At 31.0% G+C, this 20,503-nt stretch overlaps 3 protein-coding genes across 3 annotated transcripts in view; all 3 read right to left on the bottom strand.

Moving 5' to 3' along the window:
• Positions 1-235, bottom strand: part of HELRODRAFT_191233 (hypothetical protein) — a gene marked incomplete at its 5' end in the record, with an annotated part of 10,239 nt that extends 10,004 nt beyond the window's left edge. The window contains one exon of the mRNA XM_009016746.1: positions 18-235. Coding sequence (XP_009014994.1) covers positions 18-235 — 218 coding nt within the window. The remainder of the gene's footprint in view (positions 1-17) is intronic.
• Positions 236-2,316: 2,081 nt separating this feature from the next.
• On the bottom strand, positions 2,317-5,638 carry HELRODRAFT_170932 (hypothetical protein; the record flags this gene model as incomplete). The annotated part of the gene is made up of 3 exons (XM_009016745.1): positions 2,317-2,666; positions 2,976-4,626; positions 5,597-5,638. 3 exons carry the CDS (start codon positions 5,636-5,638, stop codon positions 2,317-2,319), a joined length of 2,043 nt encoding a protein of 680 aa, XP_009014993.1.
• A 4,883-nt stretch (positions 5,639-10,521) lies between these two features.
• On the bottom strand, positions 10,522-18,175 carry HELRODRAFT_170931 (hypothetical protein; the record flags this gene model as incomplete). The annotated part of the gene is made up of 16 exons (XM_009016744.1): positions 10,522-10,598; positions 11,274-11,390; positions 11,822-11,900; positions 12,206-12,274; positions 12,387-12,445; positions 12,606-12,735; positions 12,941-12,977; positions 13,262-13,485; positions 13,813-13,964; positions 14,109-14,199; positions 14,433-14,550; positions 15,613-15,690; positions 15,982-16,073; positions 17,116-17,261; positions 17,351-17,597; positions 17,846-18,175. 16 exons carry the CDS (start codon positions 18,173-18,175, stop codon positions 10,522-10,524), a joined length of 2,046 nt encoding a protein of 681 aa, XP_009014992.1.
• Between the last annotated feature and the right edge of the window lie 2,328 nt (positions 18,176-20,503).

Here is a 20,503-nt window from a genome sequence, read left to right as displayed (position 1 = left end):
CCGAACGATACGTAAACCTGACAAGTAAAGAATGCGGTTTGGCCGCGGCCAGGGCAGCGGACGAGAAAATGAAAAAATATGGGAATGCCCTCCCCTCGATGGAATTCTTGCCAATATGCATCGAGGTTCTCGGCCCGATGGACCCCAACACCCTTAAATTTCTTAAGGAAATAGGCAAAATGATCAGTGTCAGATCAGGTGACAGCAGGGAACTGTTTTTTGCAACCAACCACATTTCGTGCTTGTTGCAGCGGTTCCTGCGTGTCTGTGTGCTTGAAAATATCCAACTGAATGCCGACATGTGCAATTAACGACAAATCAAAGTGTTAATCCATTTGTTACTTGATGTTTGACGGTTCAGTGTCACTCATCATGTTTTGGTTTTAACATACATACATACATTCATTCATTCATTCATTCATTCATTCATTCATTCATTCATTCATTCATATACACTCATTTCTTGTTCTTTGTTATGATATGAACATGATAAACATGTCAATGAATGGATGAAAATAATAACAACATCATGAATATAATTAATAACCACATGATAACAACATTAAAAGTAACACTTAATAATAACAACAATAACAAAAATAACAAGAATAATAATAATAACTTCCACAACACATCTATTGCATAAATAGTTGGAATACATTAATAGATTATTATTATTATTATTATATATTATAATTATTATGATTATCATTGATTATGCATAGAACCAACCACTCAAGTTAATTTAACTATTATTAAGCCGTGAAAAACAGAACTCTAATATTATTTATTCACTCATTTAAAATTTTTAAAATTAAAATTGTTAAAAAATAAATACAAATTAAGATGAAAAAAAAGATAGCAATCAATTTTAGCAGACAATTTGATGGCAAACAATTTAAATTATTAAAACAACATTAAAAGAGAACAAAGTCATTAAAACCAAACTGAAGAATGTAAGCTGGCTTGCACAGTACATACTCACTCCATTGATATGTACATTAATGTACACTCATGTATACATTCTAGTATTTTATGTGTGTAGGTATGTATGTTTGTATGTTGATTGTATTGTTGTTGATGTTGTATGTTGATTGTATTGTTGTTGATGTTGTATGTTGATTGTATGTTGATTGTTTGTATTGTTGATTGTATGTGTGTGTAGGTATGTATGTTTGTATATGTGTGTGTGCTAATGTATGTACTTGTAATTGTATGTTTGTATTTATTATTAATTTATTTGTGCTGGGTATGTATGTATGTATGAATGATGTCTGTTGTATGTTCAGATAAATGTCAGAATGAGTAGATTGGAATTCAGCATTAACGTCAAAAAAACTGCTCAGTTGGAGTTTTATCATCAGCAACTTAGACAAATGCTGTAATTTATGGATGTTCTTTTATAAAACAGACCAATTAATTAATCTATTGAGCCATTAAAACAAGTTGAACAAGATCAAACTACACCACATATCAACCATGGATCTACTAATTTATCAATTAACTTACAAAGAATTAACCAGCTTATCAACCAGTCATCCAGCCAACCAGCCAACCAATCAGCCAATCATCAATCAACCTTTTCATGAGTAGAAGTTTCCAAACTTTCTTTAAGCATCTTCTTCCTCTTTTGCTCTTCCTGCCTCTCTTGTATACCTTCAACAACAACATCAACAAAAACGTATACATTTAAAATTTCTACGAATCCGTACACATATACAAAATCTACATACAACAACACTGTTACAAATGACTGACGGCAAAAAAAAAATATGTAAACAATACTGAAATATGACGAAAAAGACAGTAATAAAGGTGAATGAAATTCTAAATCATCAAACAAGAGTCAAGAGACATTAACGTAATACTAGCATTACAACTAATATTTCAAATTTATTTTCATAAAATGAATCAATAGTACTTGTAAATTTACAATTAGAAACACCTTAAATCAACTATATGTTATCAAAATACCTGGCTGATGAAGATGACATCAAATAAGAAGAGCCATATATATTTTAAAAATTTCAAAAAGTAATAGAAATAATCATTTAACAGTGCAGAGTACATGAAACGTTCAAAAAAGCGATAAATAACCACATACTGCACGTATCAACATACTTACATACATCACGTTACATCTGTACACATATACAAACATACATATATACATACATTTCTACATTGTTTCACATACTAACCAAACAATACATACATACATACATACATACATACATACATACATACATACATACATACATACATACATACATACATACATACATACAATCACACACTATTCCACGTATGTGCAGTTTAACTACCTTGGTGAACTTTGTATGGAACCAATTTTTTCCAGCTGTCAGTTATCTCGGGTCGATCAGCACCTCCACTGCCAAAGTCAATGGTGAATGTCATGCCAGCTTTTTGTTCAGGAGTCATTTTTGTCGTAGTGACTATGGCGTTAGATGTTTTCAATTGACTTGCTGATTCTTTGTTTTCTAGATTCGAATCTTTATGAAAGTTCATCGAGTCATTCTGTGACTCACGTGATTGACGTTGAAGATTTTGCGGTTGCTGCTGTTGTTGTTGTTGTTGCATACTTGGGTGTTGGTCAGTTTTCACTTGCAGATCTCTCTCAGGAGATGTTTGACTTGAAAGTTGAACTGGATGGGATGAAGAAAAAATAATGTTGAGAATGTAAAAAATGTAATGCACATCTTTCAAGAGAACATCGATATGGTACGTTCAAAAAAATGTGTGTACGTATTTGTGTGTGTGTGTATGTGTGTATGTAAAAAAGGCAAATAACTAAACAACAAAGCAAAGTATGCAGCACAGCATGACAATAAATTTCTAACAATTAAAAGCCAGTTCTACCATGATCAATAATAGGTTAAAAAATTTAGACTAAAGAACAAACATAACAAAAAAGAAACAAATTATGCCTTTCTTTGAACTATCAATCATCATACTGCTGAATGTTTTGATGAGATCACCATCTTTGAGTTCACCATCTTCCTTATTAGAAAAAGATGATGACTCTCCACCTTCAAAAGATGTTAGAGATGATGAAATGATTTCATCACCAGCATTATCATTTTGATCCAGTTTATCCTGATAGTAATGGCCATTCATATCATCTAGATTATTATCAAAAGAAACTTGGAAATAAACGGCAGGTTTGAATGATACTTTTGAAAATTTAAATGTTTCTGATGTCTCTATTGTTGTTGTTGTTGTTGCATATGTAGTTGATGTATGAGTTGTTGTTGTTGCATATGTAGTTGATGTATACTCATATCTCGTCGAAGGAGTAGTTGTTTGTGCAGTAGCAGGCAACGAAACTGTTGATACAATGTCCGTTGGAGTTAGAGAGCAAGAAGGAACAATTTCATGAGCAGCAAATGAGAGTGCAGATGTGACAACAGTCTCAGATGTCTCATCAACAAAAATATCAGAATCTACACTGTCGCCGTCGTTGTTTGTGTCGTCGTCGTTGTTGTTGTTGTTGTTTTTGTGCCTCTTGAATCCATGGACGGGACAACGAAGAGATGATGGCAGTGAGAATAATTGCGACGACGCGTTTGGATTGCTGGTGTAATACTGATGAGGTTGAATGCCTTGTATGAAGTGTTGCCCTTGATGGCAAGGACAAGGATTAGATTGTAATTCTAAATAATGTTGTTGTTCTTTTGTTGAGGTATAGTTTGGGAAGTCTTGTTGTTGAGTTTTATAAGAGTATCGAGGAGAAGATACGAAATGACGTGGAAGACTTACTTGTTCAAATAAGCCTTCGTTAGTTTGCTTTAAAAGAATGCACTCACTAATTTGTGGTGCAGGGCTTGAAGACTCTAGCTGGTCAGCTGCCGGAGATAGCTTGCCACAATTTATCAGTTTCTGAACAGAAAAATTTGCAACCGGGATGGTGGCTGGTTTTACGCTACTGTTGGCCGACAGTGGATCAGTACAGCAGGATTGTTTACAAGCTACTTTGATTTGTGAATAATTACTTGGAATTCCTTTTTTTGATAGTTCATTAAGAGCTGTCAACAACAAATGTGGAGGTTGTGGTTGTTGTGGCTGAAGTTGTTGTTGATACGGTTGCTGGTGTTGTGGACACTTTTGACACTGTGGCTGTTGTTGTCGTTGACACTGTTGTTGTGGCTGTTGTTGTCGTTGACGCTGTTGCCGATGTTGTTGTGGCTGCTGTTGTTGTTGACGCTGTTGTTGCGGCTGTTGTTGACACTGCTGACACTGTTGTTGTGGCTGCTGTTGTCGTTGACGCTGTTGCAGATGTTGTTGCCGCTGACGCTTCAAACGCCAACGTTTAAGTGGTTGAAAACGCTGTGGTTGCTGGTTGCACTGAGTACACCTATGTTGTTGAGATGAGGAACCAGGGGTTTGCTGATGATGGTTTGGGTGACGAAAGGTGCGCTGTTGGCCTGGATTTGCGTCTTGTATGTGGTAATTGTGTTGTAACGGATGTTGTTGCAGTTGCAACTGTTGTTGATGTAACTGGTGAAGTTGTTGTTGAAGATGCTGTATCTGCTGCTCTTCCTCTGCTGTTTGACCCTGCTCTTCAAACCAATTTCCTCCACCGTCCGAATCCACTTTGAAATTTATCTACAATGGGCAATATTTAAATAATATATTCAAAATAATATTCCTGATAATTTATGTCGAAATTAAGCATTTAAATTTTCATTAAATAAATTATAAATTATTTAAAAATTGATTTATTTAGTCTTCATTGTTAGTTAACATATTTTCATAAAATTAATTCACTTGAATGTATTACACAAATTTAATAAAATGGCAAATCTAAATGGAACAAAATTTTTAAACCTTCAGCCATCATCATATCCTCTCTTAGCAATAAATTACTTAACTAAAATATCCAAAAAGCATCGCTAAAAATTAAAATGATATTATTAAAATATTAAAAATAATTAAGTTAAAATTATGCTAACATTATTTTTCTAATAAATAAATAAATAAACAAATTTAATAACTAAAAAGAAAACTAAATCAAAGTAAGCTAGAAAAAAACAAATACCACAAGGCAACAGTTTACAAAAGATGTTAAGTTATTTATTTAGTTTGTTAGCTGGTTTGGATGCATGGTTAAACTGTTTGTTTTTTAGTTGGAATAAACTTTGTAAAGCTTTAAAACATCATTCTCATCATCTCCCTCTTTATTATCGTCATCATCCTCTTTGTCATCATCGCCATCACCATACTCTTCATCCTCGTCATCTTTTTCATCACCATATTCCTCATCTTCATCTCACCACACGCGTTTTTGAAAATTCCAACCGCGCAGGGCTCTACCTCACACATACACAAATAGGCACACGCGTGTAACATTACTATCAAACAGAAAAAAAGAAACAGTGATAGATGTGAATAACGAATGACAAGGCAGCGTATAAACTAATTTCAAATGAAATTACAAATGAAATTAGAATTAAGATGAAATTTTAAATAATGTTGGATTCTGACGAAATGATGTGAGAAGAATTTCACAAAACATCCGTTTCATTAAACAACAATGGCAAAAACACGATATAAAAATGTTCCTTAGTTTACCAACTAGCTCCTCAATTACACAATGCATGAAAACAAATGAAACCATATGGAGTAATAGATAAACACATGGCCGTAAAACATATACATATGACTTCTTTACTAAATCTAAAATGTTTAAAACTTTTTTAAAGAAAAACGTTTATAATTAATAATTAAACATAAAAATATCTCAGTCGACATAATTGTAGGTACCATCATCAATCTTTACTATCATCATCGTCGTCGTCGTCATCATCACTATCTTCAAAGCATTATTTTCGTCATCATTTCAATTGTCATCATTTTGCATTTTAACTCATTTTTGTCATCACAATTTACAATAGCCCCTGATTTTATGCTTCTGACTCATACAAGATATTACCATCTTTTAAACTTATAAAACAATCAAGACAAACGTCATATGATTTACGTAACAACACATAACAAACATAGCTACAATTCCTAATATGTATGTATGTAAGCATGGATACACGCACATAAAAACACTAATCCACTAATTCAATTTGGTTACGTCCGAAACAGTTTGAAAAAAATGCCTTAACCTCTAAATAATTTTTGAAATTTTTGAAAAAAGAGAAAAGTTAATTGTTAATAAAAAATTATATAGATTTATGAAGAAAGTACTAATTACATTGAAACACACGCATGACACACATATAGCAACATACACTGCTGGCAATAAATGAATAATAATGAAGGTAACAATAATAACGAAAAAATATAACACAACAAATGTAAGTAACAAAGATGCTGCTAATTAGACCATGCATAGCATAACTGGTTGGTTGAATGAATGTATGTATGTATGTATGGATGAATGTGTGAACATATGTGTGTGAATACATGCACTAAGTTATGTTTGTATGTTTGTTGTATGTTTAAAGAATAGTTTGTATGTTTGGTATGAATGTATGTATATTTGTTCTATGTATGTTTGTATGTGTTTTTGTGAGTGAAAATGTATATATATATATAACACGAGACATGCTCAAAAGCATTAAGAACATGTTAGTTAATCATCCAATTTTATTTTTTTTTTAAACTTTGTAGACTTAGATCCAGGTATGAACTGTTTAAACTTTCTACACGTTCATTTTTTTCAATCCCCTTTAGTGGCTACAGTAATAATGAAAAATATTGGAAAAAAAAGATTTTTACATTTAATAATTTCATACTAACTTTTTTAAAATCACTACATTAAAACAGTTTTGTCATAATTTAATTCTTCAAACTTAAGAAAGAAATAATAGTTTTTTCCTAATTTAGTTTTATTCTAATTTTGTTTAGCAAATTAACAATTTCCAACCAATTAGATCAGCTTACAACTCTTATCTAGGAAGGGCATGGCATGATTTGTTAAGCTTTCTAGACAGAAATCATCTTGCCAAGTAAAACTAACAGCCAATCAGTACACCACATGCACAGTACACAAACATGCAAAAACACACGCGGTAGGCACGCACACACACACACAGCGCGCGCACACACACACACTCACAAACAAACAAATCAACCTGATTTAGACTTTAAATTCATTCATCTGGCAGTTATGACCATATAAACATTATTCTTTTTTTTTCCTTTTAGCAAGAAATATCATCAACATCTACTGATAAAGAAACTTTCTTGGAAACAAAAACTTCTCTCTGCACCTCATCTTTCCATCTTAACAATTTGTGACAAAATACGTATACATGGAAATAGGTAACTATACATAAACTTGTAGAAATATACATAAAAAATGTGCAGTTATACAAATTAATAAAATTAAATGAATAGTATAAAATAAATAGATTATATTTGTGTATAAAATAAGAAACAAGCAAAACAGATCTCTACACTAGTTTTGACTTGTCCTTCCCAGTGCAATAAAAAAAAAATTAAAATACAGATAATAAAATCTAATCACTATATACAACACATATTTTTGCACCATTTTAGATTGATTTATCGGTGAAAATAAATTAAAAATTTAATTAATTATAAAATACTTGATTATCAAAGAGTTTAAATAAGAAAAATTTCAAATATTTAATTAAATTAACAGATTAAATCAAGTTAATAAGAGTGAAACATGCAGTGAGAAGCTGGTTTCAGCAGCTTGCAATCCAATAAAAAAAAACCAACAGGTTATCTAACAAGACAATATTTTCTAAAACATTCACATTACTACTTAGTAATGAAAAACTACTATTAGTAAACTTACTATTAGTAAATAATATATCGCGATTAACCTACCTAATAAGTCGAAATATCCTTCATAAACTCTGAAAACTGAAATGCATAGTAAATCCATATTAAAGAAAAATTTATTTAACACATTCATCATAGTTATAAGAATCAGTGAATACTTAATAGAAATATATATTATATATATTATTTTATATAGCAATGATATATAGCATATTATATAGCAATGATGTTCTTTATCATGACACTTGAAAACTGTCTGTGTGTGTGTGTGTGTGGCGCTATGTAACATAAATACCTTTACTAAAACACACACACACACTCCTACACATACACACACACAGGTGTGTGCATATGTATGTATGTATGTATGTATTTATATATAAATGATACTTATTGATATAATTATATATAAATAAATAGATATGATATATTTAGTTAATATAGCACACGAAGGCTACAAATGTTAATTATGTAAATTATAAAATTATATATATATATATATATATATATATAGATAGATAGATAATCTAGAAATGGCAAAAACCAGGCCTCTATAATAATTTAAATAGTAATGATATTAATCAAACGAAATCAAAAGTCAATAATCAGCCAACCAGCAGGCTGTTTGATTAATTTAAGTCAAATACATATTTAGTGGCTTTGTGAGTCTATTTATTTTGAGAGCAATGAAAATGAAGCAAATTACAATAGTAACTGATTGCAGATTGAAACTGAATAAATAAATGCAATAGCCAAAGAAAAGATGGATCAATTTAATTTTTAAAATTTTTGAGCTTTGTTTAATATTGTGATTTGAAGAGTTTCTTTGCTTAGAGAGTTAGTGTTAGAGACTAACTTAATTAACTTAGTGCTTAAGTTAACATTTAATTTTTAATAACTCTATTACTACACTAACTCACTGACCACTGAACGTTTTAATTAAATTTTATTTGCATATATGAAATGAATTCTCAATTTATTCATACGTCATTCCAAAAATAGGCAACACTAAAAAATTAAATAAATTTTATTACGTAGTCGTCGTCGTCGTAGTAGTCGTAGTCAGTTTCTGCAGCTGCCAGAGTAGATAGATTTTGCTGCTGATTCGAAACTAGGTTCCCGAAATTGTCCGGTTGATGCATGTGTGCTGGTATTTTTTTGAACTAAAAAATAAAATTAAACGTCTTTTTTTTCATTATGTAAATGAAATTTTAAAAACAATTTTTTTTAATATTTTTTTTAATGTTCATTTTACGATAAACGTGATTAGGGATGGAAGATAAAGATTGGCAAATACTTGATCGGTATGTACTCGATATCTACGAGTACTTGGCTGGCATCTAATAATATATGACCGCCTGTACGGTCTATAGTAATTTATGTAATTAATGGGTGATTAAGGTTTTCAACGGTTTCTAATTAATTAACTATATCAATCGTTCTTATAATATCCTTTCACAATTCCTATCAACTGTTGCTAATGCTAATAAACCCTCCATATATTATTTGGGCATTTAGTCAGTCAAGAAGCACATTATTACACTTTGATTTAACATTTTTGTTTTTATTTCACTTGAATATTTCATATTAAAGACACTAATTGTTTTATACTCTTTCTATCAATTTTTTTTATTAGTTCATTGCTACAGTGTGTTTGACATTTTATTCCAATAAGAAAGAAGTTTTGAAGAAAGTCAAATCATCTTTATTAAAATAACCCGTAAATAATCCAATAAAATTTTCAAGAAAATAACGGATTGAAAGCGAAATTTTCTGATAGAAAGTTGACTGGAACGTATGGCTGACAGCGTGAATGAATATGAACAACACAAATATTTGTCTAGATTCAAAATTTCCGTGTAACAAATTTTCGCAATTAACTATTTGACCAAGTAGAACATGTAAATTCAAAAACGAAAATTCTAAATCATTGAATTTACAAAATTCTACTATGATTTCATGACTTGCATTGTCATTATAATCAAACTTGGTTTTCCTACCTTTTCAAGTTTTTCAATGCATTTTAAAATGCAATGCAAAATTCTAAATCATTGAATTTACAAAATTCTACTATGATTTCATGACTTGCATTGTCATTATAATCAAACTTGGTTTTCCTACCTTTTCAAGTTTTTCAATGCATTTTACTCAGAGATGCAACCCAAATTATAGTATAACATTATGTAAATTCAAAAACAATGTGATAATTTTAAGTAGAAAAAACAAAAAAAAAATAAAGAGAGAATGTTAACATAACTACTTTCGTAACAAACGTTCCATAATCTACCAAACGATTCAAGGCAACCAGAACTGGCTTTGTAGAAAGCGTTAAAAGTTAATGAAAAACATCTCACTAGATTGAAATAAAATTTATAAAAACAAGTACTAGAAAACAAAAACAACCTATATTCAAAAATATCTACGCGTTAATTGTTGTGGTGCTAAAAAAACTAAAAACCTGGCAAAAATGGCAAGGTAGAAAGAGGTGCACCAGTTGATTGTAACATTATGTCTATCAATATCAAGGAATTATTGAAAAAATGTGTATAAAACTGTAATATCTTAACAATTAATATTTATCGGAGGAATTTATTCGTTATGTATGTTTAAAAACGCATACAAGCTATAGATATACATGTTTAAATACAAGCAAAAATAAAATAAGACCACCGAATTGAAAGATGATTTGGGAGATAGCAACAGAATTATTGTAAGCAACAAAATAAAAAGAAAGTTCTAGCACCCCACCCCATCTTCGTAGACAGACAGGTAGAAGTTCAAGCAGTTCAAAAGGTCAACACCATTGACATCCACTGAAATTTTTTTTTTATTAAATTAAAAATATATTAAAAGATTATTTGCAAGATCAAATGTTATAACGTTTTATGAACGATAATATTTCATGATTCATATACTTCTGATTTCATAAGTAATTTTGTTTAGTATCAGTGAACTTGTGTTAAGCAATTGATTTTTTTGGTGCTAAGGTAACAATGATGTATTTAACAAAATGTGTGGTAAGAAACTGATTTAACACACACATGCACGCACACATCTGAATATATTTTATAACTTTATTTATGAATAATTTCTGTTTCAAACATATAAGATGGCGTTTCGATCTATTAAAATTTTTGAAGTAGCAAAAAGTTTTTACCTCTTCTAAATTCATTTTCAGTTTGCTTTCCTCGCTTAACTTCTTGAAATAATCTAAAAAATAATTACACTTGTGAATAAATGAATGAATGAATGAACGAACGAATGAGCCACTGAGACAATTAACCAATGAATCTACTGATTATTTAGTCATTTAGTCAACCAGCTAACGAATGAGCTGCTAAACCATTAAAATTTAAATTTAACAGTCGCCATTGGTTAAGAATACGAATTATATCTTCCCCAATAATGAATTCAGTAAAAAAATCGGATACCTGATTTAAAAAAAAACAGAAGAATAAAACATGATTACAAAAATGAAAAAATCTCACCATAGATATTTTTAATTTTGCAAGAGCATAGAACAAATTCATCGACCGTAACATCTTTTGATCTCCCGCCAAACTTGCACACCACTGCATCAACTACATTCCGGCTCACCTGCACACCTGAGGAAGAAAATAATAAAAATAATAATAGTAACATCAACGATCACGGTAGTAATGAATGATAACAATGATAACGATGGTGATGGCAAGTAACAAATTTAAACGACGTAAAGTGAGAGTAACACATCGATATGGCGTTTCAAGTACAAGCAAGTACAATTAAGTACTTGGAGAAAGTACACAAAGTACATGAACCGAAAAATATTTACTATTTATTACGCTTCAAATCCACAATTATTACGTATTTAGTAACAGTTAGCTCAGTCTCAACATGTCGTTACATAGAGAAGTCTTTTTTTTATTAATTTAAAATAATTTATGATTTGAATGGGGAATAAATTAATAACCGAATCGTAGTTTTTGTTACGAATTTTCAAATTTCAATCTTCGTTGAATGGAAATTCAAGGGTAAAATGAATGCGAATACTGACCGATTGAAATGTAGACTCTGTCCAGTTCATTACAGTCAATGGTCCCTGATTTGTCTGTGTCAAACTTGCGAAATTTTTCCTATAAATAAAATATCGAGAATTCATTTTATTTTTTTAGTAACTTATTTTATTTATTTTATTTATTTATATTTAGTAAGTTTTGGTGAAATGAATGATGCGGCCAAGAAACTGATAACATTTTTTTTAAATATTAGTCATTGTTTTCTAATGACTAAAATGAGTTATTGAGCCTCAAATACTTAAAGAAACAATATTAAACTGAATTTTATGATAAAATTTCTTAACTAAATTGATAACATAAAATACAATTAATGAAATTTTAAAGTTGAATTGAGAAGAGGAGGAACGCAAAAGAATGCTCACAAGCCACAATCTAAGTTCAGCCCACAACGTGTAGAATTCGTTCAGTGTGACGAAACCGGGCTTCGTTTTCTGTTGAGAATAAATGCAAAAATATATGAAATATTATTCAATTTAAAAGTTTTAATTCAATAATAATAATAAATGTTTAAAATGTTAAAAATTAAAAAAAACCCAGATAGACCCCATAAAGTGAGATCAAACAACGAGCTGCTTCCATTGATGTGAAACCAGTCCAGCCATCTAAAAAAACAAGTTTATGTTTTAGGTTTACGATAAAAATTAATTTAACAAACTTTTGATGTGTCTCGTACACCATTTTTTTCTCTCTCTCCCTCTCTCTCTCTCTCTCCTTCCCTCTCTCTCTTTTTCTCTTTTTCTATAACGATAGACAAACAAAAACCTTTTTTGAAGGCAGCATCCAAAACGGCCATCAACTCCTTGGCATCTGCATCGCTGAGGTTTTTGTTCTGGTACTGGAACATACCATCGGCTTGCACGTGAATCCTGTCTTCCACTATCGATGTAGGAGGCTGGAAGCGGTGATGATGGAGCGGTGATATTGTGGTGATGACACTATGATGTCATGATATAATATGATGATTACGATATGTGATGGTGATATCAAGTTACGCTTGTATGATGGTTGGTTGCAATAATGAATGTCGTTATTTGGCTATGATCCTACAAGAGAATGTCGATGATTGTAGATATAATTAGAAAGATTTAATTTCTCACCTTAGGCGGAAGAACATTTGTGGGCATGTCAACGTTACTGTATTGGGAAAAATTGAAACGTTAAGCCGCATGTTATTACGTATTTCTGGTGTGCAAGTTTACACAAAAACAATAACGAAACGACAAACAACATGATTAAACATGCAGATGAATTTCGCAGCAACAAAAAAATAATGTTGTAAATAAAAACTACCAAAATTATGAAAACTTTTTTAAATTCTGTACATCAATAACATACAACGTGGATGTACATTAAAAATATTTTTAATGAAATATCACAAAAAATGGAAAAGCAAGACTATCCAGACTTTCCTCACTTACTCTTCCTCAGCCTTCACTTCCGTGTAAACTCTGAGCAGGAACTGACCGGCCTTGTTTTGTTCGTAGGTGTGAGGAATGATGACGTACTGGCCAGGGGGTAGGACGTACCTGGCCGTCACCTCCCTCAAGTTTACGTAGGATTCGTTGTGGGTGACGTACTGCATTTCATCTTTCGTGAAGTTGTGGATGTGGTCGTCTGCCTGGAAGTTCACTCCCGGCCTCAGCTGTCGTGTCGTCATCAGTAGATTATTTGTTGATAAGTAACTTTGATGTAATTTGGCATCAATGTTGAAACGGTTTTATTGAAATTAAGTATTATTTTTCGTTCGTGAACGTACGTACACTACATATCCGCAAGCGTACATTTTGGGTGGGAAAACAATGAAAAAGATGCTAACAGCCTGAGAAAATGATAATTCAAATAAAATATCAGCCATCGTTGATTAATGTTGTTGGCTAATGTACGAAACACAAGTGACCGGTGTACAGACAGACCGAATCAAATATTTAGATGACGGACCAAGAGTAAATAAAAAAAATAACGACCAAACCTTGTAAATGTCGAATGAGATGAAGTTCTGTTCGTTCCAGGATTTGGTCATCTGCATGAGGGAAACGATCATGTGACACTTGTCGGATGAGGAGGACGTTGCTGCTGCTGGGTTCAGTGCGATCCGGAACTGGGGATTTTTGAAGAATTGGTCTGCAAAAAAGAAAATGGAGTAATGAAGAGAAAATTCATTTTGTCATCTAATCACGTGACCAAACACATCATCACGCGACCAACCACATCATCACGTGATCAACCAAGTCATCACGTGATCAACACCATCACCACGTGACCAACCTCTCCTGTAAGTGAATACACTGGATCCGAAAGCATTGTAGCCCTTGATCCACTCAGAATGGAAACTTATCACTTCCCATCCCGTCTTTTTCTGTCGGGGTTGTTCGTTCGATCAGTTTTGTTGCGGTACATTGATGTTAATGATAATATTTTATTGTTGTTATCATTATTATTATTATTATTATAAATTGAAATTTAATTTCACTTTTGCTCAGGTTAAATTCATTTCATCGTAATAACGAGGAGAATTCTTTGAATAATAAAAATGTTTTTGGTTCCGTGCGTCATCACGCCGTATAAAGTATTTCTAAAGCGTATACATACCCTATCTTTGTTATAATAAAGCATATACATTGCATATGTGGGCTCATATAAAGCAGATCTGGCTTTATAGGCACTCTGTTCCATGTGAATGACTAACTTCGCATACCATAAAGAAGGCCTGGTTGTGAGTAAATTGTTTGACGCATTAAGCAATCCCTCTAAATTATTAGCTTGATTGGTTTGCACGAGCTCTGAGTATTTAAGTAGGTACGATATTAAGTAACATGTTGCCTTGTTTTGTTTTTAACCACACCTATGTTTTATTTATGTCTCGTTCGTAGAATGTACAATTTGGTTTTAAAACAATTTCCTCAAATGAAAATTTTCCTTTTATGACGTTTGTTTAAATAAACGATGTGACTAGTGGAACGATGATGTGATTGTAGTTGTTGTGTAGTTGCTGCCGCTGGTGTGACGTCATTGTAAAAACGACGGCATTTTGCTTGGATGAAGTTGTTCGATCGAGCTTAAATTAACTTTTATAGAGCAGTTACAAGTGTCATAAATATTTCGCGAAGTATTGTAACATCTGCAGCCTTAGTTTCGTTACGAGGCACAGCACAGCAGCACGTATGTCCTTCAATCCAAGAGGTTCAGGCGACAATTGCCGCGTTCAAATTTAATAATATTTGAGCTTTTTATATTTGATAATCATTGCGTGCAAAGTTTAGTAAGTTCGTTTTTCAAGGTACATGAAACTTAACTTTTTTAATAAAAATTTTCAAAGTAGATGTAAATGAAACAATTTTCACAAAACAAGCATAGGCTTTAATAAAAACAAAACGATTAAAACACAGAAAACGCGCCATGTAGAATCAAACATAGACGAACGCGTACAAACACAAACATGAACAAACGTGAACACACACAAAAAGAAACACAGGTGAACAAACATGAACAAAAAAAAGAAGAAACAAACATGTTTGCTCTCCAATTCAGCGGTGATAGCATCAGGTTCAAGATGGCATATGGTAAGGAATTCAAAATTCCTCAACCAATCATCATACGACATCCTCAAATAAATATTTGTTTAAATAAGTTTTATTATTATATTTTAATTAATATTATTAATTATTATCTTCAGCAGTTTTAAATTTTCGGAGGTACCAGCAGCAACACGCACGGAGCATGTGCGAGTGAACGCGCGCGAATCCAAAAAAAATTTAAAAAGGAAAGGTACCAAAACTCTCCATTGTCTCTTTTCAACATCTGCAGCTGAATCTTCACATCCTCACTGACCGATGACCACCTCGAGGAACTGTGGACAGATGATGATGATGATGATGATGAGGGCGATGGTGATGGTAGTGGTGATGATGACGGTAGTGATGATGATGGTGGTGGCATTGTTTTTTATGATGACAAAAATAATAATGGTAAAATTGTTGATTGATGATGATGGTGATAATGTTTTTGTTGTTTTGTTGATGATGATGATAGCAACAATGGTGGTGGCAACACAGCAACACACACACACACACACAGCACACACACATACACACTCATACACACACACACAACACACACACACAAACAATAACACACTCACTTATCACTCCAGTCACCATTCCACTCTTCCTCTCCCCACGGATTACGAATCCTCAACAATTTAACGGGCCGATTGCCAAATATAGTTTGGACCTATAATAATAATAATAATAATAATTATTATTATTAATCATTGTATTCATTACTGTAATTATTGTAATCGTTATCGTAATCATTGCAATCATTATTATTGTAATTGATGTAATTAATGTAATTGGGTCATTCTCCGTCAACTTGAACGATTTAAAAAAAAGTCCACGCCCGACCATCTCCGATTTTTTTAAAATTTGAACAGTAAGTACCTCAATGTATTTCATCGACAAAATAAAATTTTTATAAAAAAATTTCAATTATTTTTCAAGTTATGAAGATTTTTGTGACAGCATCCTCAAATTTTTGAGCGATTTTTTTCAAAACTTGTACCTACGTAGAACGCTATATCTCTTGAACTAGCCAACATATCTTGATGAAATTTTTTGTGCATATCAGTGAAACAATGTAATAACAAAAAAAATAAATGTTATTGTCTCGAATCAAAGGATATTTTGAACAAAAAATCTAGAAAAAAATGAATTTTTTGAAAATTTCACCGATTTCAAAACAGCGTAGCTCAAAATCTATCGCAAAATAAATAAATATTTTTTGTTATTTTAGAAGTACCTTATAGTCACAAATAAATCACAAAATTTCGTTAAAATCTGTATTGAATTTTTTGAGCTATCGGAGCTCAAAATGTCAAAAAAATGAAAAACTTCTTTTGTTTGGCGCCATTTTTAACTATGAAGAACCAAACGTTTTTAATTTTTAAAATTTGTTTATATAGTGCTTTTATAGCTTAACAACATATCAAAAAATAAAATTGGCGTTTGCTTTCTTTAAAAAATAAAACAACTTCAAAAACAGGCAAAACAAATTTTTTTCAAGTGTCAATTTTTTTTTTTTTCAATTTAAAATTATTATACAACGTGCTAATGTGTTTAAAAACAGTTTCAGGAAGAGTTATGTGAATTTTTCCAACATAAGAAATGTTATCATCAGGTATAAGAATCAAAATATGTTTAAATGGTACATAGCAAATATCTACATTTTTAGGCCAATAAAAAATATTTTCTTTAAATTTCTTCAGACAGTTAACTTTTAAATCATCATTTTTATCATCTCTTTCTATAATGTTTCCTAAATACCATTTCTTATTATAGACCAAAGCTCCAAATCGACCCGGCTCATAATCATCATTGGTGTCTTCACTTTCATTTTTATTAAAATTGTATCCAAATAAATCTGAAGACAAACGTTTCATCAAAAGTTGATCATTTTTGTCTGGAATAAATGAGTGATGACTTCGACAACCCTATATTTTATCTGCTTACCTAAATCTTTTTCAAGTATTCCTAGCAGATCTTTAATTTCTTTTTTGTCTACCCAAAAAAATTTAATACCATTTATTTTCGCATCAGCGTATGTGTAAAAATCTCTGGCGTTCAATATCTGATCTTTTGTTAATGCCTGCAAACTTGCTCTTGCAACCAATCTTTTTGTTGTCCCTCCAATTCCATCGCAAGGACTTTTACCATGAAAAGTTGCAAAAAAGTGCCATTCTGCTTTTAATCCAAAATCCTCTTTGTGATGAATTAAATTAGAAAAATTTTTGTATTGACTTACCGCACCATCAGAAAAATATTTAATTAAAGTAACGTTTTTCAGGTTTTGTTTTACATAGTTAATTAAATGTTTTTGAAAAGCATAAACAGCGGAAACATTGTGATCGAGACAGTCGCTAATCATGCAAACGCTTTTGACAGATAAGTTTTCATAAATAAATAAATAAGTTTTCTGTAATAAAGAACAATTGGGTGAAGAGTAACTTGCGTGTTGCTCCAATGTTGACTCTGGATTGCATCCTGTATTATCACCAAATAATTTTCAGCAAAATCCATTAAAGCAATACACTCTGAACTTTTTAAATTTTTTTTAGAATCGCTAAGATATTTCAATTGTTCTTTGCTTATGTAATGATGCGATGACAGCTCGTCAAGTTTTTGCGAAAATCTTTCAATGAAACTGTCAACTGTATCCTGTACGGAAATCAATGAACTGCGATTATCATCATGGGAAATTACAGCTTCTTCGAAAATCGCTCTTAAGTTATTTTCGACACTCAGTTTTCCTGGGCATTCCTCACATCTGTGTAACATACATTCTAAATTTTAAATTTTAAATTGAAAAAAAAAAAAAAAATTGACACTTGAAAAAAATTTGTTTTGCCTGTTTTTGAAGTTGTTTTATTTTTCAAAGAAAGCAAACGCCAATTTTATTTTTTGATATGTTGTTAAGCTATAAAAGCACTATATAAACAAATTTTAAAAATTAAAAAACGTTTGGTTCTTCATAGTTAAAAATGGCGCCAAACAAAAGAAGTTTTTCATTTTTTTGACATTTTGAGCTCCGATAGCTCAAAAAATTCAATACAGATTTTAACGAAATTTTGTGATTTATTTGTGACTATAAGGTACTTCTAAAATAACAAAAAATATTTATTTATTTTGCGATAGATTTTGAGCTACGCTGTTTTGAAATCGGTGAAATTTTCAAAAAATTCATTTTTTTCTAGATTTTTTGTTCAAAATATCCTTTGATTCGAGACAATAACATTTATTTTTTTTGTTATTACATTGTTTCACTGACATGCACAAAAAATTTCATCAAGATATGTTGGCTAGTTCAAGAGATATAGCGTTCTACGTAGGTACAAGTTTTGAAAAAAATCGCTCAAAAATTTGAGGATGCTGTCACAAAAATCTTCATAACTTGAAAAATAATTGAAATTTTTTTATAAAAATTTTATTTTGTCGATGAAATACATTGAGGTACTTACTGTTCAAATTTTAAAAAAATCGGAGATGGTCGGGCGTGGACCATGGTTCAAGTTGACAGAGAATGACCCACTTGTAATTATTGTTATCATTATTGTAATCATTGTAGTTATTATTGTAATCACTGTAATCATTATTGTAATCATTGTAATCATTATTGTAACCATTATTGTAATCTTTGTAATCATTATTATAATCATCATTAGTATCCTTATTGTAATCATTGTGAGTAGAAATGTTATTTTGAAAAACTCACCACGATAACTTTGGTGATAGCATACGCGTGTCCCATGTATAGGCCTGAAGGCAGTTTCAGTTGGAACGATTTTTCATCCTATAATGGAATTGGAACGGTTGACCGGTTTTTACAAACATAAATAAAGAATTCATTTTATACAAACAAAAATTAAGAATTCATTTTATACAAACAAAAATTAAGAATTTATTTTATACAAACAAAAATTAAGAATTCATTTTAACACTTTTAAATACGTAACAATATTAAGGAGTAAGGACATCATACACAAATAACAAACAAAACAAATAACACTCAAAAACACACACACACCACACGCACACAACACACACAAACAAACACATATGTGTGTACGTAAGTGTGTGTGTGTGTGTGTGTGTGTGTGTGTGTGTGTGTGTGTGTGTGTGTGTGTGTGTGTGTGTGTGTTTGTCTATATCTTAATCAGTACTTGTAGCTACTTCATCATAATAGCAAGACCATATCATGTAAGAAGAATAATTTACCATGTATAATTAATTTTCCTATTACGTTATCAAGTTCAATCTATTGCTACTGATATAATTAGGCTTTACGTGGAAATTAGCATTCATTAATCATTCGTTCATTTGTTCGTTTATTCATCACTTATTCGTCCATTCATTCCGTCATTCATCCATCCATTCACTCCTTCATCCATTGATTTATATTAATATAAATAATATAAACTGTTCACTGTTCTGCATTTTGGCTTGTTAGGATATAATCAGTTTTTAAAATATGAAAACACTGTTTATATCATATGTTATATATATATATATATATATATATATATATAATGTTGTCTTAATCATTGTTATTGTTATTATTATTTATTTATTATTATTATTATTATTCATATAACCATTCATCGTTGCGTAGGCTTTTTTTCTATTAAATCGCGGCACCACCACCAGATCCTACCATATTGCTACGTTATCTCTTAAAACCAGGCCATAAATGTTAATAATAATAATTAATAATAATAATAATTAGTAATAATAATAACTATTATTATTACTATTATTTATTTGTTATTATTATTGTAATATTATTATTAAACGCGAGCATGTGTAAGCCTCTGCTCTAACAATATGACGCTATGATTATCTCGTTTTGTCATGCTGGTAGTATTGACAACAACAGCAATAATAATAACAACAACTATAGAAACAACTATAGTTATTATATATATTTATATTATTACATTTATATTCATTACTATTATAAGTATTGTTACGCTGTAGCAAAACATTTCTCGTGTTTAGCTAGCATGATATGACGTTAAAAAGTTCATAATGAATTCATCAGAATGGTTATTGTAGTACTATATTATTATTATTATTATTGTAATTAGATTTCATTTATTATTACCATGC

This window comes from Helobdella robusta (assembly GCF_000326865.2).
Source record: "Helobdella robusta unplaced genomic scaffold HELROscaffold_19, whole genome shotgun sequence".
NCBI lineage: Eukaryota > Metazoa > Annelida > Clitellata > Rhynchobdellida > Glossiphoniidae > Helobdella > Helobdella robusta.
Note: the sequence above shows the minus strand (reverse complement) of the source record. Positions and strands in the feature narration are given on the sequence as shown.